This window comes from Saimiri boliviensis, chromosome 4 (genome assembly GCF_048565385.1).
Source record: "Saimiri boliviensis isolate mSaiBol1 chromosome 4, mSaiBol1.pri, whole genome shotgun sequence".
In the NCBI taxonomy this organism is placed as follows: domain Eukaryota; kingdom Metazoa; phylum Chordata; class Mammalia; order Primates; family Cebidae; genus Saimiri; species Saimiri boliviensis.
In genome coordinates, this window is record NC_133452.1 from 51,638,394 (window position 1) to 51,662,516 (window position 24,123).

A 24,123-nucleotide genomic window follows, 5' to 3' on the forward strand; every position below is an offset into this window, starting at 1 on the left:
TCATCAAAAGGAAGGCATTGGTCAGATAGGCAGTCATGATGGGTGAGGGATCTCGCATTGGTGAGTGATCTAGTAAGTTTCAGTTCCTTCATACTATCTGGGAGGCCTGATGATTGGTTTCCTGAGAAAGGAACTTAGATAAGACAAATGTTAAGTTTCTCAAGTTTTTAAGACTGGGAGGGTCAATTTCTACGTTTATTCAATAGAAACCATACACATCAATTCTATGAGGCAAATGGACCAGTTTTACAATCACCACAACCAACTAGCTGTTCTCCAACCCCTTTGTAATACTGGTGAGACATGATCTATAATTGCAGACCGTGTACAGCTCATTGAAGCAAGCTGCTAGCATACTTGATTGACTTCTGCAACGGCTCTCCAAAAAGCAAAAAATATCCACACTGTCTTCATCAAAAACCTAAGTCAGGCATCTCACAGTGGACTGCATGAACATACAGCAAACTAACATGTATGGCTTATATGTGTTATCAACTTCTGGCATACAATCTAATTTATGGTTAGAAATGTATCATGGAAAATAACTATTCTGGAGACCTGGTTCTTATCTCAAGAATTATGTATCAAACTGTTTTCCTAAGGATCCATTTTTTTTTTCAAGGCATTAGGTTACTTTGTTTTCACCAATTAATTTGGAGGGCATTTGTTTGTTTTTAACCAATGCATAAAGAAAACTAATTGGTCCTTCTCTAAGTAAATAGGTATTGACATGTAAAATTATAAGCTAAGGTTCTGGAAACAGAAATTGATTCAGACTGAGGAAGCTAAAAGCAACGCGTTATCTCCAGTGATGCAAGAGAGATTTCCTCCACGTTCAACATGAAGCAGTGTCTGCCCACCATCTCTTTTCTCCAGCCACACTCTGTGAATGGCAGTTCTATATTCATTTTTATTTGCCATTTTCTATGGGACCAGGTTCTGAGCTAAACACTTCATGTTTTTTTCTTGATTATACTTTCCCACAATTCCTTTTTCTACTCAGAAAACACTCACAAAGCAGCATGTTTCTGGAATGGAAGTGATGAAAGTTACATATTTTGGATGAAATGGGAGTAGAAGAAAACACTGCCAAATGCCTTTTAAAAGCTGCAACACCTGCTGACTAAAATTAGCTGCTTACACAGCTCAAGGAAAGAATCTGTTCTTTTCTTTCAAACTCTGGCTTGAGAAATCTATCTCCATGAATCAGTTCATCAGCTATTGATTAGCTTCTCTAATTAGCTCCTCTAATGACTGCAATAGAAAATACAAGGCTGCTTTGTAGGCAATAAATGGAGGGAACCTAACCCAGCATGTGTCTATGCCCTGGCAGAAATTTTAATCCCAGAACTCAAAGTGGTGGAAGCATATCCATCCCATCACCATTCATTCATTCATTCAACAAATATTTGTTGACTACAATATCTACCATATGGCAGGCACTGTTCTAAGTGATTAGAAAAACAAACAGAAGTCCCTGCACTAAAAGATGTACACTTACTTTCATCAGCTTCCAGGTGTGTCTCTGCAGAATGTTCTCACTGCAAAGGCACAGGTCTTTTGAAGCCCCTGCTTCCAGCATCTCCCAGGGCTAAGACTCCTTCTCTCCCTACCCTGTGAAGTCAATACGCTTTCTCTCCTCTTCTTTCTCTTAGCCAAAAGTAGGCACACCTTCTACTTAGCAGTTTTGTCTTGATTTTTATATCTGCTTCTTCCAGTATCAAAGATTATTAGAAATGTGATGCCTATATAATTACTACGAGTCCCACTCCCAAAGAATAAAAGGATAGCACCATTGCTACACTTTGTAATTTTCATGTGAATCTCAGCTCTCAGATCATGAAGGAGCTCAGATAGACTCTCTTCTTCTGCCTTCATTATTGTATTTCTTCCTTACACACGCATTATGCTAAATATTAATCATTATAATAACTAATATGTTTCAGGCATGGCACCAAGAACTATAAATATGTTACCATCTTTAATCTTCTTCAGTATCACTAAGAGATAGGTATTCTCACTACAATTTCACAAATGATGTGACTAAAGCTCAGTGAGTTTAGATAACTTGTTGGAGGTCACAAGGTTGGTACACCAAATGAAATCAAACAAGGATCAGCATCAAACTCAATTCACCTTTCTCTTATGCAGTAATTACAAACCAAAACCCATAGCTTCAGAAAGTAGAATTATACTGTAACTTTAGAGTACATCAGAACTCTCCATTTCTCCTCTGCAACTGTTTTCTACCTGGGCTCCTTGCAACCAATCTTACTGTACTCAGATTCACTGTTTATACTGCAGGCAGCCAGATCTTACGAACACATAAGTCATGTTACTCTTCTGCTTAGAGCAGGTGTCCCCAAACTTTTTACACAGGGAGCCAGTTCACTGTCCCTCAGACCATTGGAGGGCCGCCACATACTGTGCTCCTCTCACTGACCACTAATGAAAGAGGTGCCCCTTCCTGAAGTGCGGCAGGAGGCCGGATAAATGGCCTCAGGGGGCCGCATGTGGCCCACGGGCCATAGTTTGGGGATGCCTGGCTTAGAGTCTCCAATGCTGTTTAGTGCTCTTAAGACAAAACACACAACTTAAACTTCCAAAGCCCTGTGTGATCTGGCCTCTACCTACTCCTCCAGCCGACATTTCTTCCTCTCACATATGGCTGCAGCCATCTGAACCTGTTTCATTTCCCAGAATTCATCACATCCTCACCCACTCACAGGCTTCTGATGCATTGTTTCCTTTGCCTAAAACACTATTCCCTATAACTCCCAGCCCCACCACACAGATGCACATGTGTGCGTACACACACACACATCCTTTTTAAATTCTGGCTAAATTGCTGTCTGTATCAGTCCATTCTCATGTTGCTATGAAGAAATACCCAAGACTGGGTAATTTATAAAGAAAAAAAGGTTTAATTGACAAACAGTTCCCATGGCTAGGGAGGTCTCAGAAAACTTACAATTATGATAGAAAGTACCTCTTCACAGGGCAGCTGGAGAGAATAAGTGTAAGCAGAGGAAATGCTGGACAGTTATAAGGCCATCATATCTTGTGAGACTCATTCATTATCATGCAAACAACATGGTGGATACTACCCCCAAGATTCAATTACCTTCATCTGGTCCCCCCCTTGACATGTAGGGATTATAGGGATTACAATTCAAGGTGGGATTTGGGTGGGGACACAGAGCCAAACCATATCACTGTCATATGCTTAGATGTCTTCCCCAACTCCATTTATTGGGTGCTCCCATGGTTTTCCATTACACTGTGTAAGACCTTTCATATACCCAACACCAGCACCAGTCTAGGCAAAGCAGAATAAATGCTTAGCAAACAAATAAATAAATGGATGATGACATGCGGTGGCGGCCTTTCACCCAGCACTTCAAGCTCCTCAATATATTTGTCTAATCCAGATCAGATTTGGATTACTAAAGGTGCCACAGACTGGTATGAATATACAGATAGGTATGAATGACAACTACCATACAGCCTATTTTTCTACCTTCAGTGGAACCACATCTTGGGCAAACCACCCTGCACTTTGTAGACTCAAGCAAACCTGCTCCTGCCCTTCCTTGGCAGATGTATCCAAATAAAGGAAATGAAAAGGCCCTGAATGGTATTCAAAGCTCTTCAGTTTCAGGGCAGAGTAAAAGAGGTATATATTAGTTAGGGATGCTTTCAGCTGCAAGCATGAAATCCCAACTAAACCCTGGCTAACTCTTAAACAAATCCCAACCAAACCTGGCTTAAGGAGAATATTCATTATCCCACATAATGCCAGTCCAGTGATATGGCAAGCTCCAAGCATGTAGCACGGCAATCAGTTGCTAAATAATATCTCCAAGGACCCAGCTACTTGCCTTCTGTCCACTCTGCTGTCCTTACCATTAGTGATATCTACCACTGGTTTCCTTCATGTTAGCAGCCAGTAGCAAGATGGCTTTATCAAATTCTGCAAGAGAAAGAGACAGCTCCTCCACCACCTAAAGGCAAGTCCTTTCTCTTCAATTGGTTGTACCAAACTGGGACCTTTGCTCACCCCAAGACCAATAACAATCTCAATGCCCTGGACTCCAAAGAAATGCCATAAACTAATTGGCTTAGACTAATTATCTGAGGTAAAGTGGATATCTAGATGAGAAAACCAATGCAAGGCTTTGGGGAACAAAATCTCAAATGTCAACAATAGAAGGGAGAGAACACACTTATTTCCATGTAACACAATTACGTTTTTCTCTATCTGAGGTGGCTCCTGAAGATATCACATGTAAATAATCTATATTCTTTTTGAATATGTGGTTGAATTTCTTCTTGCTGATGCTAGCTTCTCTTCAAGTTAATCATCTTCTTCTGCAGACATGCTTTTGTTGAGTCAGCATTTAACATTTAGAGGCTTATTGCTTACAGCAGCTATAGAAACTGCTTCCCTCAACCCTGTATAGAGGCAATACAAATGATATCAAAAATGTAAGCCAAAGAACTTCATTACTCTTTTTTATGTAGGCAGATCCTTTATAGAATTATAAAGCAAGTTTCTATCACTTTATACTGGATAAAACACCCTGCTTTAGTGAAGCAACATATACTGAAGAGAGGAAAGAAACCTTGTCACAGTTAACAACCTTCTGGCATTGCCCTGCTCCTCAAGGTGCCACATTTGTGTTTTCTGGAGCTGGAATTTAAGAGCCATCTAGGTTAACAGACACTTAAATATATACATGTCAATTTCTATTCTACTCCAGTACAGAAAACTGAGCCTACTTTTTGCCAGGTTATTGCAATATACTGAGGTAACTAATAGTTCCTTCATTGGAGTTTTGCTTTAGCATACAGGACATTTAAGTTCTAAACTCTTTGCATGGGTTGTTTGCCTCTAAGCCACAAGCACATACGGAATGAATGCTGAAATGCTTGGGCTGTAATTTTATTCTGAGGTGCCAGTACATTAAGAAGAAAGACTATACATATACTCTAGAAATAAACTTCATTTGATCTGTCAGAAGGTCTTTGGGCTGTATTGTCATGTATAATCACAGATTTTAAGAGTCAGTAGGGATTTAGAAACCATGTATTTCAGACAACTTGTCAAAATTTGCATAGCTGTGGCACAGATATATTCTCAAACATTTATTGACAAGTGTGCCTCTGAAAATCTGGTGAAATGACATTTGATTCTATTGGTGGAGGGTCCTGAACATAATTCAAAGATAGTAAAGATGATCTCTGGTGCTCTCCATGCCTAGGTGTTCTTCTTTACTAGCCCAAAATGCTTCAAACTCTCTACTGATACAATTTGCTCCCCTGTAAAACTCCCAACTTCACGGTCATAAAGTGGTTGCTGGTAACATAGGAAGACGCTTAGCAATGCTTTCAGCTGCAAGTTAAACAAATCCAAACTAAACCTGGCTTAAAGAGGATCTTAATCATCCCACATAATGAAAGTCCAGTGATAGGGCAAGCTCCAAGCACGTAGCACTGCAGTCAGACCTGTCCTAATGTCAATGTCCCATGTTCTAAAGATTCCTTCAAGTAATGCTCCCATCCTTCTCTATGACTGATTTTAGCTCTTCAAAGGAAAGCAGAGTAAAAGTAATCAACTTAATTTTAGTAATCAAGTTGATTACTAAAATAATAACTGATTAACTAAATTAAAATATACTTAATGATGTAGCAAAATTGCACTTGTACTCCATGAATACATACAAATGAAAATATATGCATACTCGAGAGCAGGGACCTAACCTTATATATGTTTTCATCTCCTAACCACATTTAGGACAATGTTTTCCTAAAAGTAACATGCAAATGATACAAATCTAATTTTATTTAATTTTCCCAGGGTGATACATATAAAGAAAAAATTTAACTCAAATTAATATCTAACTGGTCGAACTTGTTCAGGAAAATATTTATGAGAGAGAATAAGAAAATGTTGTTCTCCCTTCCCTGTGCTTACTCTGAGCTGGGACTACCTAATTATCATACAACTCTCTTAGCTTTTCTTCCCCAGCCTGCCATAAGCACACCATTAATTCATCAAGCAAGTGTTATCTCCTCCAACCACTCTTTGTGGTAGAATACACCAGGCTGTGGAAATTTCTTTTAGAAAAAAAGTGCTTTGTAGACTCTAGCCTTTACATGCTTGTTCAATAGCAACTAAAAAGGAAGAGAATCCTTGGATTTTTAATCCAATGAACGGCTTTCTAGCTGTGACAAAGACAATTTGGCTAAGAATCTTTTGTTGTTGTCTTAATTCACCAAGCCCCAGCCTAATCAATTGCAAGTCCAGTATACCAGTTTATTCTACCTACATTCCCATTTACATTTTTTCATCATCACTATTTTCTTTGACAATTGATATCCAAAATGAACAATCTCATACCCCTTGCTGTTAATGCATTAAACGGTGTTTTTCTTCTTTCATTGTGGAAGGCGTGCTCTCAGGTTGCAATTAACTTTGGGGCCAGGGAAGTAGTAATTAGGGTGTCTTTGTATTGAACCCAAATGAGTCCATTTATCGCATTAGAGCTGCAAATGATCAATTTTCTGAAACCAGTGCAAGCAAAAACCTCATTGCCTATACTTCTTTAGGCTTGAATGCACCCAGCTTTCACTAAGGAAGGTGAATCCAAAATGTATGTATCCCATTAGGAGCAGGAAATAGATGCGAACTAACAAGTAAAGGAAAATTTTTTATATAAAATAGAAGAATTTTGCCTGAAAGGCACTAAAATCACACAAACTGTTAGAAGAGGTAAAAAAGAGCAAATTTTGAAATCCAAGTTACAGTACTTATTCATTGTCACCTAGAACTGAAGTGTTATAAGGAAGCCATATATGGCTTAGGAACATGGGGGGAAAACCCTTAAGGGGTGGCTGTTCTACAGGTGCATTCACACTTTCCAATATAGCTAGCTCATGGGCAATTCTACACTGAATATTTCTATTTTCTTAGGTGATATCAATTCAGTGTGGCTTCAAAATAGAAATAAAACACTTTAAAAATAAATCATTCTTCTTGAACCAACTCCGAGCTCTCCTTCCCAAAAAACATGGTAAAAAATCGGGGGGCTATTATCAATTAAGAAAGACAACTTGCTCCAAATGGAAGACTATCCTCTACCTATCAGTCTTGGCGTGTTTGTGTGTGTGTGTGTGTGTGTGTGTGTGTGTGTGTGTGTCAAAGAGAAATAGAGCAAGGCACAAAAAGAGATCAAAAAGAGATTCAGATAGACGGACAAAGACTCATAAAAATTATATATACATTGAGAAATAACATATATATTTAAATATATATCCCCCACAAATATTCAGAAAGGAAAAATAGGACACAAAAGTAAAGATATCATGGATCGATCATCTTCATCTGTCTATTTTATATGGGAACTTATAGTTCCAGAGACATTTATGACCCAAGACTTTATAATGAAATCTAGAGGCAGCATTTAAGGGTGGATGGAGGGGCTCCGGTTACCCAATCTCTCCATCAGTAGATGGAGCAGTACAAGTAAACATACTCTTTGTAAATCCTGCACTGTGTTCCTGATATGCAAACTCAACTTCAAGACAGCCCCCTGACTCAGCTGCCACTCGATGGATGCTCTAAGCCCTCCCATCTAGCAATCTTGGAGCCATCTCAATGAAATAACCAGAACGTGAATTTCATTCCAGCACTCACTGGATGGTGGTTGTTTTTATTTGGTTGGTTGTGACGTTTCACGCTTTCTCTGTAAGTAGTCAAACACTGACTTGCACTGGTTTCAAGGACAGATTATCTTCTGTTGGATGGCCTTGAAGGCCACTCGCCGAGCTTGGCAGTGGTGGAGGAAAAACGGTTAATTTCGTGAAGCTACAAAGGTCCTTCCCAGGTCTGACACCACAGATCCTGTGGAACACTCGCCCCCCGTCCGGTCCTCGGTCGTCCGAGGGCCCCTCCCCCGCCTCCTGGTGCCCCTTTTCCAGCCACCACCCAGTCCTGAGGCTCGCGCACGCCCTCCCCGTCCACCCGCATTCCGAGGGTCTGTGGGGCTATCTGTGGAGGACAGGGCCCCTCTCTAAGAGCGCAGTGTTTCCCGGGCCTGCAGCAGGATCCAGATAGGGACAGAGACTTCAGCCAACCCCGGGAACCCAGCGTCACAAAGAGCTCCACAGAGCCCGCAGGCATCTGGGCTTCCCCTCATTAGCACATTAAAGCGGCTCTGTCCCTTCCCTCTGAGCTGCTCTGTCCATCTCGTTGCCTGCCTCTGTAGAGCCTTTTAGGCCCACGCTCGTTTTGAAATCTCCCCAGTTCAAGAGGCACTAACCCTTTCCTGAAGCCTGTCAAACTCTCTTTCAGGAACCACAGGTACCGCGAGCTCCAGGGCTGAGAGGCACAATTAAACAGCAGAACAGATGCCACTGCTGAAATCGCCTTCCCAAAAGGAGGCTTGCTATATATAGTACATAGATTTATAATTTTATTAAATATATATACATTTATACTTTGTTTATATAACATTTACTTATATTTATTTATACTTTATATGCACATATATATAAACAAACACAAACACATTGAAGTAAACAGCCTAGTACCCTTGCTCATTGATCGGTGGGTTTCACTTCAGACTCTGACTGACAGGCTCATGGCAAAAACGACAGGGCCAGAGTAGAGGCTGCGCATCAAAGTCACAGTGAGCCGAGGAAGCCAGTCAGCATTTATCACAATCCAGATGACAGCTCAAAGCCGCGAAAACCCAGGCTCTCCTTTTAATTTTGTGACCAGGATAACAATTACATGGTACTTGGCAGCTTTCCAAGCCCTCTCCCAGATGTTACTGCATTTAAAAATCCCAAATATCCAAAGGAAAATGAATAACAAGAATTATTTTAGACAGTTTACAAATGAGAGAATTGAAACCCTCAAAAGTTAAGTTATTTTCCTGAAACAAAACATACAACACAGGCTAAAGGGGACACCATCACTCCAGTGGCCCAGGCACAAATCCTGGAAGTGATTGGTAAGTCACATCTCATCGCCAGGTGTGACAGCTCACGGCTGTAATTCCAACACTCTGGGAGTCCAAGGCGGGAACATCACGTGAACCCAGTTCGAGACCAGCCTGGGGAATATAACAAGACCACCATCTCTACAAAAAAAAAAAAAAAAAAAAATTTAAATTAGCCCAGCATGGTGGTACACACCTCTTAGCTACTCAGGAGGCTAAGGTGGGAAGATCGCTTGAGCCCAGGAGTTTGAGGCTGCACTGAGCTATGATCACACCACTGCTCTCCAGCCTGGCTGACAGCGTGAGACTTTGTTTCCTTAAAAAAAAAAAAAAAAAAATTAAATTTTTCTTAATTCCTTCTTCTCTCTCTCATACTCAATCCCCAATACAATCAGGACCCAAGTCTCACTGAACCCCCTCAAATATGCCCTCCCCCCCATCCTCATTTACATGATGATGGTTCTGGCTTTGAGTTCATCCTTTCCAAGGCGGCAGATTCTAAACAGCAATAGCTTCTTTCTGCTCATCACACCCACTACTGAATCCCCACCACAAATGTCAAATTTACACATAACACATCTTTAGCATATTTCCTTTCTTAATCTTTGAAGTGACTGTTTCCCACTTCTCTTTGTACAAACATCCTACACATCTTCCCCACCAACCAGCATCTTTGTTCACTATTGATACCCTTGCCTCATAGTTCACAGAGTAAGAGAAGCCAACAGAGAGGAACTGCCTTTTATTCCCACCACGGAATCTACCAACTTACCTTCATTTATACCCCCATTCTCAGCGTCTCCTCTAGACTATGGACAATGTCTTGATCCTCTCAATGACTAGCTCCTGCCTGCCCCCACCCCTGTGCTTTGAATCCCACCATCTGAGCCTTCTCAAGGTTCCCTCCTTCCTTTATCCCACTCCTTCCTGCAATTTTTCCCTCTTTACTACATTGTTCCCATCAGCACACAGGTCTGTTGTATTATCTTTTCCATGAAAAGACTCTCCCTACACCTGATTCCTTGTTAGGGCAAAATTTCGCAAGTCATATTCTGAACACCTCCACCTCACATTTCCTTCCAAACCATTCCAATCAGGTTTCCATCTGCACCACTCTTCTGACCCTGTGCTTGTCACAGCCCCAAGGTTCCCTGTGTTGCCAAGCCACTGGTCATTCCTCTGCCCTTTCCTGAATTACTAGTGGACTGCTTATTGCTTCCTTCTTCTCTTGGCTTCTGGACACCATACTCTCCTGGTTTCCTTCCTACTTGAGATTATTCCTTCTCCATTTTCTTTGCTGAGTCCTTCTTCTTTGTTTGATTCTGAAGGTTAGAGTGCTCCCCAAATTGTTCTAGGGACCCCTCTTTCCCTCTATCTACATATGTATCCAGGATTCATGACCCCCAAATCCAAATTCCAAACTCTGACTTCTCCCCGGAATTCCATACTCCAGCTTTCTTTTGACTTTTCCACTAGACATCTCTAACTTTACTTGCCAAAGTTAATCTTGAATTCCTAACGACAAACATGTTCCTCTCCTTAGAAAATGGCACCATCACTCACCCAACCGCTCAAGCCCCAAAAATCTGGAAATATTTTATTCCCCTCCCTCAGTTGCCCCATCAAATTACTCATTCAGCCCTGTGTACTCCACCTCCCAGTGCAAATCACTCCAGATCACAACCACTTGTGTCCACTTCTGCTGCTACCAGCCAGCACGCTTCCAACATCTCTTTTACCCAGTAGCTATATACTTCTTCGGCAATCCATTCTCCAAGAGCAGCCAGAGTGGTCTTTTCAAAACATTAGCCAGACAACTCCTCTGCTTAAAATCTTCCACTTGTTCCCCACCCCACTTAGAACTGGCACCAGCCTCCCTCTCTGATCTCCTCCCTTACACTCTGTTTCCTGCTCTCCAGCCTCCCTTTCTTTCACATCATTATGAAGGCTTGTTTCATCTTAGCATCTCTGCCTGGAATGACCTTCTTCCAGACCCTCCAATGGCCACTTCCTGTTGGCCATTCTAATCTTAGCTTCAGTGTCATCAGAGAGAGGGGCCTGACCAGCCAAATTAAAAAACCACCCATTCCCTCTCTGCCACATCACCCCAATCTGATTCTCTGCATATTATTTGACACTGTTGGATACCTTTTTTATGTTTTTATTGCCTGCCTCTCTTTTAGTATGCAGTCCTCACAAGAGTAGAGGCCTCTTCTGTCTTGTTTCCCAAAGCATCCCTAACAGCTAGACTGTGCCTCTCACCTGACTCGGAGTGAGGGACTCCTGGTCTGTGCTCCTCAGAGCTTGAGATGAAGCTGTATCAGTGGTCTGGCCACTCATGTTGGGACCCCAGGTAACCCTAACCCACCTTCCTGTCACCCAAACACAGACTGTAACCTCCTTAACTGTGTGACCTCTGAAAAGTAGTACTCCCCACTTATTGCCCATTCTATAGACCCGGGCTGCTGCCCTGTACTCTTCACTTCTAAATAGTTTCCCCGCCTCACATTCCAGGGCAAGGCACCCCTTTAAGGAAAGGTGCCTCAACCGAAGACCAGGCCATTTGGCTGGGGCCTTGATACTTATTGTAGCTATTGACAGCCTTTCTCTGGTGCTTCCACATCATTACCTTATAGTTACAGATTTTCAGGGCCATGACTAGTACCAACCTGATGCCCCCACAATGAGGAAGCCCCACATCCATGATTAGATGCATTTCCAGAATCCAAATTCACTCTTACTCCCACCTGGATATCTGGCTGGCACCAGTGCTTCTCAAACATTCTGTCATAAAGTATCAGTTTTAAAAAAATTCATTGCAGACAATTCTTTTGCGAAATAAAAATCATTTATGAGAAAAAAATGAAATGGAAGAAAACAAAAACCAAAATACCAAGACCCAATTCTTTAATATTAGGACAAAAAATATAAAAGTGCTGTCAAACTGCTACAGCTATTTCTAAAAGCTTAATCCCAATTTCTGTTCTCATCACAGTCTGGCCACAGAATCTGTGGTCCTGCAAGAGCCAATAGCCCACAGTCTGAATAGCTGGCTGCTGTCCTCCCAGCAGCCTCTCTAGGTCACTCAGCACCCTAGGCCCTGGAGAGCAGATCTCTTTCCTGTAGTGGCTTTCAATAACCTTTCAACAAACAAGTATCAAATACCCACTATTTGACAGGCACTGTTGAGTGCTTTCTCAAAAATAATCAAATGTTCTTCTACCTGATCTGGTCCAGACTTTGTTCGAATCAGAGGACTTCCCTCTCCATCCTGGCTGCCCCGACTCCACTTAGACTCACATTTCTTCCCCTCTAAATGACTGCAGTAGACTCCTAACTGATCCCCAAATTCTGGTCCTTTCCCTCTCATTCTGTCCTATAGATTTTCCCCCAGAGTATCAATTTGGCCACATCTCTGATCATGTCATTTCTCTACTCAATAATCTAAAATAATTATAACCCACAGAATGAAGTCTAACTGCTTATTAGGCATCTAAGGTTTCCATTATCTGATCCCATCTTACAAATCTAGCCTTTATTTCCTTTACCTCCCTTTATATTAACACATCCTATAATATTGTCAAACTGGACACTTAATTCTCCCCCATCTCTTGCTTCCACAACTGACTCATCCTGTCTCACCTCCTCCCCGCACATACTCCCTTCCTACCCATCTTTCACTGCCAAGGACAAACGCCATCCCTGATCCCTCCTGCCCTTTCTTCAGCCTAGCATGGTCTCTCCCTCCTCTGTGGTTTTATAATAGCACTCAGCTGTATCACCACATAAATTTGTTTCCCTATCTAGAAAATGATGAAAGTACTAATCTTTGTTATTAGAAGAATAACATACAATGTAATGTTTTATAACATAAAGTATATATGCCTTATAATGTAAAATTTGATAACTCGAGTCATTGTCTAAATGCCAATTTTAACTCAAACATTTCAAACACTCTCATTAGGTTGTATTAAATTACATATAAAAATCCTGTCCTTCTACCAACTCCTTGTTATGCTCTTGTCATACTTTAAATCTCTCTGTCTACAATGTACAAACATGTGTCCAAGCCCCACAAAGTTGCCTATGCACTGTCAGCACAATAATATTTTCAGAAAACTCTATTTCCTTGAGTTATATGGCAAGGACCTTGACAGGTTTACCCTGAGGGTGAATGGGATTCATATCTGTTCTCCTTTTCCTTCAAACATTCTGAAGTTGGATGAACACTAACAGCTGGTCCTCCTTTTTAAATATTTTTTAAGCCCTGAGTGAAACAAACTCAATGGTATTCATCAAAAAAGGTCTGCTGCTTTGAAACTATGTAGACATTCAGTAATTTTATTGTGGGTTCAGTATTCAACCTGAGCAGTTTTCCTAAAAGTGAAAGAACTAATTTATGGGAATTTTTTTGTCAGATCAACTTGAAAATACCATTTTCGAAAATATATCATTTTGAGAGGTATATGTTAACTTTATTTCTATTTTATTTAAATTGCCCCCTTGATGGGTTATATTGAAAGGCTAGTAACAGAAAACTCCACCAATGGCATGCAGATGCCACACCAGCCATTGTAATCCAGCAGTGCCCAACATACAACAGTTGCTCAATAAACATGCATTGAATAAAAGACTCCCTAGATGAATCAATCGATGAATGAGGGAAGGAGATCTATCTTGCAGGACAAATCAGAGTACTTTGAGCTTTCTCAGAGTCAGGGATAATCACAAATTATAGCCCTGTCATTCTAAATCTGGATATAATTAGTATGATTTGTTTTTAAAAATCTATTCAATGTTTATTCAGTTATAGTTGGTTTCTCCAATTATTTTTTAATGGAATGTATTAGGAACTTGTGGCTAATAATCTTGGAACATGCAAAATGATATTTAAAAGCTTTTTATCTTCACAGAGTCACACAGTAAATATTCTTGAGACAAATTTAGAATTTAAATTCAATAGAAACTATAGATATGTGTGTATATATATATGTGTGTGTGTGTAAATAGATAGATAGGATTTTTGTTTTGTTTTGTTTTGAGGTTGGGGGACGAAGTTTCGCTTTGTTGCTCAGGCTGGAGCGCAGTGGCGTGATCTCGGTTCACTGTAACCTATGTCTCCCTGGTTTCAAGTGGTTCTCGTGCCTCAGCCTGCCAAGTAGCTGGGACTACAGGTGTGTGCCACCATGCCCAGATAATGTCTGTATTTTTAGTAGAGATGAGTTTTTGCCATGTTGGCCAGGTTAGTCTCAAACTCCTGACCTCAGGTGATCCTCCCACCTCGGCCTCCCAAAGTGCTGGGATTACAGGCATAAGCCACCATATCTGACTGAAACAATATTTTAAAACTTAAATTATAGTATACTTCAAAAAATTATACTCATGTTGCCACTGAGTTGCCACTAACATTTTTCTAAGATTTACTTCCTAAAGAATATTTTTATTTTCTTTGATATTTCTTGTCAAATTCCTTCTAAACTATTGTACATTTAAGGAGTACTTATATAATTCCAAAGTGTCAGAACAAAGTTAATACGGATTGTATATTGAACAGCTTATTTACATGATTCCAATATCTAGACATTTTGAAGCATTTATTTAGATATTATATGTAACAATTCGGATTATGAATTGCAATGGTCATTTAAATAGTGACACACATATCAAGTTCCCCAGTTAGATTTTGAGGTTTTGGTGCAAGAATAATGTTTTGTCACATCTGTTCATGATGTATGTCTTCCAGAAGAGGGCTCAGCACACAGTTACTGCTTAAGAACAAACGAATATATACTTGTATATGTTCATGTTACCATTAAGAAATATGCCAAATATTAATAGGTTTTTTTAATACATCTGCTGACGTTTGACTTCCTAAGCACACTTCTTGAGAAGCATAATCAAGAATTAATATGTTCAAATAATGTACAGTGAACGCTTATTGGCCTAAACACAAATGAACAAGCAAGCTAAACTAAAATCTGGTGGTGGTACTTTCACATGCTGCATATTATTTTTATGGGAAATGGCAACTAAATAATAAATCATCTCTTGCATTAAGTAACTTTAGAGCTGTATGAGCAGCTGTTCAATTGCCTGTACCTTCAATATCTACAGGTGTGTACACTTAAAACAGACATCGATTAGGATGCCCCTAAGACACTGAAAGATTTTGAGAAAGTAAAAGTTGAAAGAAAAATCACACAAAGACATGTAATTTTAATACACATTAAAATTAAATTTAATACACATTAATTACTTAAAAATGCATCGTATTTATCTGAGGTAATCCAAATATTCCTTCTATGTGAACATTAGTTTTTCTAAGTACTGTGCATAAATACAAGTACACTTGGATGATCTTTTATTTTTATAATTTTGTCATTTTAGTTAAAAATAAATGTATCCTTCAGACATCCTTTATTTACTACTGATCTTAGAAAAGTCTGTTTTTAATCACACCACCCAGTTCCACGTGAATATTTTGTATCAATCAACCTCATTAGTAGCTGATCTTCCTCTTCTCATTTTGACATTAGAAGGAGCAGCTTGAGGAAGAGCTTCACCACTAATTTCTTAACAAAAGCCTTCTCACTGATAAGAAAGGATCATCTAAATTATGTTTCCACCAACTGTATGCAATACCTAGAGTTCAGTCTGTTCACCTTATATAATGACTCAGAAAGACTGTGTACACATATTGCCCATTTTACATGGTGAGTTTCCTACTTGGACATTGATTTTATGTAGGCTAACTTCAAACTCTTCTATGTATATCCTTAATGTTCTTTGGTTTATATTTCAAAAAGGTTTCAGAAATTTAAAAATAAATCTAAAGAAAATAGGTCTAAATGTAAGTTGGAAATCAGTTCATTCTAAATCAAATGAATGGATGACTCAGAGCCAGTAGTGAGTCCATTGTAATTATTAAACATTCCCAACATAAGATTCAACAAGGCAGAAACCCCTTTATAATTTGAGAAAACCCACTATATGTCTTAATGGGAAGAAAGTGTATCAAAACTAGAAATTCACAGATATTTCTGTTAACAACTGAAAATAATACTCAAGTGGGAAAAGATAAATAAAAGCAGACATATGCAAAACACAAAACAAGCTATCACTCATTTCTCAAAAACATTTCATTAAGAAATCAGTTAAAGTAGAAAATCTTCAGGTACTTTAATACGTAGGACAGTATCTACTTCTGTATGTGTCTAAGAATTCTACCTGATCAGCAGTTTCTTTGAGAGGGTCATCAACGGTTGCCCTTGAAGTATTTTCTTTTTGCTGTTTTCCGCTTGCCTGTGGCAGGATAATATATACTATACTATGCTAAGAAATAAGTGAGAGCGATGCACAGTGGCTCATGCCTGCAATTCAAGCACTTTGGGAAGCCAAAATAGGAGGGTCACTTGAGGCCAGGAGTTTGAGGCCAGCCTGGGAAACAGAATGAGATCTTGTTTCTGCTAATTTTTTTTTTTCAATTTTAAAAACAGCCAGGCATGGTGGTATGCACCTGTATTTTCAGCTACTTGGGAGGCTGAGATGGGAGAATTGCTTGAGCCCAGGAGGTCCAGGCTGCAATAAGTTATGATCATGCCACTGCACTCCAGCCTCTGCAACAGATGGCAACAGAGCGAGATCTGGCAGGCAGGCAGGCAGGCAGGCAGGCAGGCAGGGAGGGAGGGAGGGAGGGAGGCAGGGAGGAAGGGAGGGAGGGAGAGAAAGAAGGAAGGGTTCTTGTGAAATTCTGCCACTTGAATCTACGTTCAAGCAGGAAGGGAGGGAGGGAGGGAGGGAATGTGAAGAAGACTTTGCCTTATTTTTTCCTTGTGTGAATCAATACATTGATTGTTTCACAACTTTGAATATTAAAGGAGTAGTAATTATCCCAGCATTTAAATTAGCATGTATTTCTGGCATCTCTTTGCCAAAACAATTCTGATTATACCAGGGGAAAAAATGTGACATGTCCCATTAATTATTTTTAAAATTATCTAGTATCTCCACTTTCACCAGGCCTTGAATACAATTATATTCTAATCTAACTGCTTCACAGAAAGGGAGTAGTCAACCAATGAAATGCCCCAATTGTCGTGTACAAAATGCAACAATCCAACTCGACAAACCTTTAAAGTAAGGGGAGAGGCTGTGGAGTATACTAAAGAAATAAAATGATGCAGAATAATGTAAGGCAGATTTTATTAAGATAACACTATATTTCACCCTAAACTTCCTGAGAGCAAGAACTACCTTTAATTAATTATTGATGAGCAATTCTCTCTTTAACTCTCCCTGGTAGACAGGATATAGATGGCGTATGTGTTTGCAATTCTTCCTCTGAGTTGTCAGATAGCTGTTGCTGTAGACTGTGACCAATGGCAGGCAATTCACCAGGTTTCCCTTGCTGACAGTCTAATATTTCTCATCCCATTGCACCATTCTGTATCTCAGCGTTACTCCTTTGGCCCAGAGGGATGCTAAGAGCTGATAGTGGTACAGCCCTCCATTTCAGTCACTGAAGAGACTAGCCCTATCAGCTCACAGCAATAGAATGCTGCTAACTATATATTTGCATGCCAAAAGTTGGAGGGATATTTTTTATATTGACTCGTAGCTTCCAATTTGGAACCACTTTCTGCTAAAAACTAAGTTGTTGCATGATAAGGATAGAGGAAAGACAACTGAAGACAATGAGTGGATAGGGCAATCTGGGCGAATTATTCAGGAAGGAGGAAGAATAAAGAAGGAAGAAAAAAAAGAAAAAGTAAGCAGATCATGAGATCTTAGAAAATTAACAAAGATGCTATGATTAGGCCCCAGTGGGCCTGCCTGATATACATTACCAACCAGTCCAACACATCATGAGGGTACAAAGCAGAGAGGAACCACATGCAAGCACTATGCAGAATCTCAAAAATTCACTCTCCCCCATACTCCTACTTTTACCTACAGCCAAATCACTCCACAGCCACTATTAAGGCTCTCATTGACATAATTATGGCACAAAAGCCAAGCCCATCAGCATGCTAAATAAATTATGTCATTGAGATCTTAAAACTTGTTCAGATTTGTTTTCAGTCTCCTTACTAAAAATGTTCTTTCTTGAAAGAAATATTTTCTTCTTATCCTTTAAGGATAAGGAAAAGCCAGTTACTCAATACAGAATATTATACTGAAAATTCTGAATAACTTTGAAAGACAAATAAATAAATGTTTTAGCTTAAGTCTAAAGGTTACAACCCTGGGTTCCATTCATGGTTGTACCTGAGATGAAAGGCCATCAACCCAACGTAAGTATAAGTTCCACCTCTATACATTGGGACTAGTACAAGTCATGTCACAAATCACTGACGGCTTAATGAAACACAAGATTCTACCCGTAAGGTACCATGACTTCAACTTCATTTGCCTATGTTTATCCTAGACTTACCTTAGAAAACAAAAGTGAGTTGAATAAATTAATTCAGGTAGATCTTTATACTTTCCCAAGTGCTTTCTTCAGCATTATCTAATTCTCAAAATCATGGTAGGGAAGTAAGACAGGTACTGTATTATTAAGCATAATTTACAAGGAAGAAACGAGGCCAAGTAGATAAATGGCTCTGCTGTAAACCACTTGTCTAGCTACTGGCCATATGATGACAACATATCCCTCACCCCTACCTCAGTGACCCTTTTGTTCTAGACTCTGATTCATTACATGTCACGAAATAACCTATATGGAATCAATAACAACTTATAATTGAGCAAAGAGAAATTATTGCATCAATTTTTTCTAGTTTGATGAGAAAAAATAATTAAAAATACATAAAAATTTAAACAGCCAATGACAAGGTATTTGCAGTTCAAAAAAAGAAAAAACAAACCCACAGGTATTCATAAAATATACAAAGCTCACATAATATGTACTGAGCCAGCATCTTCCTGATTTATTCTGCTTTATCTTTTGGAAGGCGGTATTCTCAGCTACAAATCAAAGCCTTAGTTCTATTACCAACTCGTGCCTCCCCTCAGAGTGAATTTCTTCTTGTTTGATAATAAATGGAAACCTACAGAAGTACTCACAAATAAATTAACACACTCATTAATTCTTCACCAAGGATTGTTGAATGGTTCAGGATTTGATATAACTAAATTAAACTATACTTCCAAAAAAAAAAAGATATTTCTCAAGATTCTATTTCTATACATAATTTGTGCTCCCACCAGAGCTTTAAGCGCCAGACAGTTCCGTGTGAATTCGTTGGGGAATCTCTGCCTACCCAAAACACTGCCACACAGAAACCTGTATGAACAGAGCAACTGGAAGTGTTACCCCTACAGATGCATCGGAAAGCACCCACGCACCCAAATAAACACAAAACCCATTCCCTATACAATTTTTTTTAATGTGTCAGCTCATCAACCATTTCAAGTTACTTAAGTAGAAAAAGTCCCATTCACATCACATTTGAGTCAGGGGTGCCAGAGGTACTCCCATTTTCACATCAACCCAACTCCTCATCCTAAAACGTCCAGGTCCTGAATCCACTACGCGGATTCCAGCACTGGAAATCTGTGGTCGGCGCCCGCCCCCTCCGGCTTGGGCGCTTCGGGATAACGGCGCCGCCGGCTCATACCCTGCCCGCAACGTTTTGCACTTCGCCTGGGTCTGTTCCAGGCCTCTAGCCTCCTCTTCGGGGCTCCCAGCCAGGAAGAGTCCGAGCGGCAACTGGAGTGTCGGGCTGGAGAAGTGGGTTCCCTCCGCCCTCTAGGCAGTCGCAGCGACCCCATCCCCGGCGCACCGGGTCGGAGCCTCCGGGCGGGGCGGGGGATTGTGCGAGGCCCGGGACTTCCACGCAATCCCCGCAGCGCAGCGCCTCTCTCCTCTGCCCTGGCCGGGTCCCCACAGCCCCCGACCCCCGAGCGCAAAGCCGGGTTACGAGTGGGAAAGGAAAGTGAGGCGTCACGCATGTGGAGGGTGTGAGTGCGGACACACACGGGGCGGCTAGGTACGAAAAACCCCGCCTCTCCGAACTCCCTCCCCGGACCAGCCGCAGCCCCTCCACTCCAGGGCTCCCCGCGCCGGGACAAAGCTGCCGCGGCCTCTCAGAAACCGCGGAGCGCGCTGTCGCCCGATCTCCTAAGTCCCTCCGGGCCTCGACCCCGTCCCAGAGGACCCGTGGGCCGCCCGAGGGACGGAAGGCACCCGGAGCCCGGCGCCCGCAGCCCCTGCCCCCCGCGCCCTCGCCCGGCGCCGCGGCTCACCTGTTCAGCACTTTGCGGATCCTCTGGCGCACGCCAGCCCGGGAGGAGGCGGACAGGCTCCCGCCGCCGCCGCCACTGCCCTCGGCCGGCAGGTTCTCGATGGTGGTCACCACATGGTTCGGCGGGGCTGGCGGCGGCGGCGGCTGCAGCTGCTGCTGCTGCGGCGGCTCGGGGGGGATCATCGCGGCGGAAGCTGAGGCGCGGCGGCGATCAGAACGCAGCCGGGCGCATCGTGCGCCGGCTCTGGGCCCGGGAACGCGCAGAGGACCCGGCCGGGCGGCCGCGGCCCGGGAGGCGGTGCTGCACGCGAAGCGGCGAGGCGGGGAGGCACCCGCGGCTACGGCCGCCGCCGCCTGGCCCGCCGCTCACTCCTCTCTAGTCCCAGTGCGCGAACCCTCGCGCCTGGGCCCCCGCCGCCGCCGCCCGCCCCGGCTCTTCCTGAGCCGCGTCCCCAAGTCCTGGCCCGCCCCGCGAAGTGGCCTCGAAGGGTGTCGAGCGGAGGCGCCCAGGTGTCCGTCGGCTCGGGGAAGGAGTTCCGGCTTCGCCTTCTTTCCTCTTGCCCAGGTCTTCTCGGGGCGCGCGGCGGCAGTTGTGCTGGCGCCGCCTCAGCCTGTCCCCAGCTCGCTCGGAAAGCTGCCGTCTGTGTCTCACGGAGTGAGAGACCGAGAGTGAACCCCGAGAGCCGGGCGGGGGCGCCGCGGCGACGGCGGCGGCAGCGGAGCTGGGCGCGGGCGGGGGACTTGCTCGCTTTGCTCTCGCCAGAGGGCGCTGCCGAGGTGCCTTGTTGCCCCCGACCCTCTTCTGCCCGGTCCGCAGAGGCCCACGGTCTAGATTGTGATTGTTTTGGTTTGGGTGTTTTTTAGGGAGACAAGGGGGCTGGGAATAGATCCTCTTTGCGGAGTTGGCGGAGACTCCTCGTTTCTGCCCGAGCGCCGGGGAATCCAGCACCACCTGCCTGGGACAGCGGCAGGACACGAGAGGTGCCCGCCTCGGATTTGAAACCCAAACGGAGAATCCTAGATGTTGCTCCTACGCTCGCCATAATGGGCCTGGAGGAAATGGAAGGAAAAACAACTTCTTCCAATCACTTCTGCGAACTGGAAAAAGCATATTCAGACCAACTCAAAACGTCTCCGTTTGAGGCAATGTAGCGCTGTGAAAGGAACCTAAGCAGATTTGAGTTTCAGTGGCACATCTGAAACTTATCCGCAGAGAGACTGTAAGCAATTAACTTAAATTCTGAGACATTCTCCTCCGTACAGCGAGACTACGCGTGTCTTTCTCCCAGGGGAGCTGTAAGACTTAAATGAGGTAAACTACCCAGCAGGGGAGCCTAACAGCTCCTTTCACAGTCCCCCAACTCCAAAAGGGAGTCCTGTGTATCTGCCACAGAAATCTTGGACCATATTTCTACCAAAGGAAAACTGACTCTCTGTCCCAGGCATTGTTATACCTATTTTGATCCAGATCTCAATTAATAACTGACTCTTAAAAGAGAGATATTTTTCAAATTTTTCTTTATTTAGACTGTGCTTATCATTTTTCATTTTGCCTTGAAAAATGATAAAGCATTTAAAAAAAATTTTCCACTTCAGTGTAATACGAGGAATTGAGTAAGTTTAACAAGTAAGGTTGCTCTCACATAGACATGCTGATGCCACTGCTGAATCCAAAGGCTCTGAAACAGTCAAATTAAAAATACCAGTGATAGGATTTCCCACTGAGAGAGGGGCTGGGGAGAAAATACACACAAAAAAGGAATGGACTGTGTCCTTTCAACAGAGGAGAAAAGGAATATGGAAGGATAAAAAGAATATGGGATTCTTTGTTCAGTTAACAAGGTCCCATTCCTTTAACAAAATTCAGTCTTTAATCATCAAAAATATGAGAAAACGTGTATTTGCAAAATCTCTCCAATCTATGTTTGAATTCTGTAAAACCTACTTGCTAACTGAAATATCCCTGAGGTTTCTTTCTACAGAAATTAACCCCAACTGAAGCATTTTCTGTTTCATAATTAACATGTTTTCCCATTCTTTCCCAACCATCTTTTATACTCTTGATATTCCACCTTAGATTTGCACAGGACACTTTGAAGAATTGTTAAACAGGACCAAGGCTTGTAGCCTCATGGGCATTAAAATTCCAACAGTGGCAATAAATTTGCCCTTAGTGGACCCACCAAATGTAGCAGACATGAATAAAATGCACTCCAGCTGTACCTAGCAGCAAATCATGGTAGAAGTCTCTATTAAAACATTTATGGTGATTTCAGGTGCCTGCCTTGAATAACTGGTTGCTTCAGTGCCCTCTTCCTTCACATTTGGCTTGCCTCCCTTTGAATGTTTTTGGCATGTCACGACTCAGTGCTGTGTCTGCACTTCAATGTCTGCATTTGCATTTGGTCAGTTCTCTAAAGGGACTACTGAATCCAAATGCTCTAACTCTCCTGAGTCAGGAAGGGAGAAAACCAAGATGAGAGAAGAAGATGAGAGATGTAAAAAATTTCCATCCTGTTGGTAAGCCCTCAAGGCAGACTCAAGCCTTATGCTTTTTTGTTACTCCATTTCTGGGGGAATACAGCATCTGATCCCTTCTTATCCTCTGATTCGGTACTCCATGCTCATTTCTTAGGAAGTAGCTAACCAGTAAGTATGGTGGTGTGTGCCTGTAGTCCTAGCTACTCTTAATGCTAAGACAGGAAGATTACTTGAGCCCAAGAGGGGGAGGCCAGCCTGGGCAACATAGCAAGACATCATCTCTAAAAGAAAAGAAATACTTAAGTAGTTAGATAGCATTTGTAAAGTAAGTAAACAGAAGTCAAAAGTCTAAGTGTCACAATAGTGTGTCTGACATGGAATTAGACATAAAAGATGTAGAAAAGGGCCGTTTCTCTTTTTCCTGCTGCAAGACTTTTGTCCATCTCTGGCCTCAAAATCAGTCCTCCATGAGCTCTGATCAAAAGAAAAGGAGATGAAGGCAAAAGGCTAAGCATCTGTATGTAGTTTTCAGTGGTGGCATGTGGGTTCCAGGGACCTACCTACTTCTCAATTTACCTCCTCTTTATCAGTTGTGGTTAGTGGCATGATGCTATTGCAGAATTTCCATGCCACAAAAAACTCTGCCTCTCTTACCATTATATTACCCAAGTTTATCTTCAGACACAGACTAGTTCTATTGAATTCCCTAAGGAAGCAGAAGTTGGCTGTCAGCTGTACCTTCTTTAGTGTTTCTCATTTTGAAGACATTTCCACTGATGTGAGGAAGAGTGGAATTTGCCCTATGTTTCAGACCTTAGAGTCACCAGGCAGTGACTAATCTGTTTAGCATAGACTGCACCTGTGCACATTATTGGGGAAACAAGTTTCACAGTCATGCACCAGAGGTAACTGATGATCTTCCCCAAATTGCTGAACAACTGTCTGCAATTGCTTGTGCTGCTGCAAATGCCCAGTGGCCATATGCTTTTCCTGTATCATTCTCTTCATCTTTTTATCTCCTAAGCCAGATTGAATCTTCTCAACATGTAGTATTAAATCTATGGCCTCTAGAATGATAGAGCTTCATGGTTTTGATTCACATAATAGAACTCAAATGGGAGACAAGGCCAGGAAAAACTGATGAGAAATTTGTGGAGAGGGGAAATGACAGAGGAGTAGAATGGGTAAGTCCATTTACATCCAAGAAATTGATATAATAATTGGGATATTAAAGCATAGAACTTCAGTGAGCAATCATCATCAATGAAGATTGTCTGTAAATGGCATTAGTGGATATGAAAATGTGCATAGACCAGGGAAACAGACACTAGGCAACAGATATTAAAGACCGTTCTCACACTTTACACCATGTTTTTGTTTATGTA

The 24,123-nt window shown here is 42.0% G+C and overlaps 1 protein-coding gene across 1 annotated transcript in view; it reads right to left on the bottom strand.

Moving 5' to 3' along the window:
• The window catches only part of SLC35F1 (solute carrier family 35 member F1), a 419,806-nt gene extending 398,863 nt beyond the window's left edge, over positions 1-20,943 (bottom strand). Inside the window, exon 1 of the mRNA XM_010349302.3 lies at positions 20,259-20,943. Coding sequence (XP_010347604.2) covers positions 20,259-20,440 — 182 coding nt within the window. The 5' untranslated portion in view covers positions 20,441-20,943. The remainder of the gene's footprint in view (positions 1-20,258) is intronic.
• Between the last annotated feature and the right edge of the window lie 3,180 nt (positions 20,944-24,123).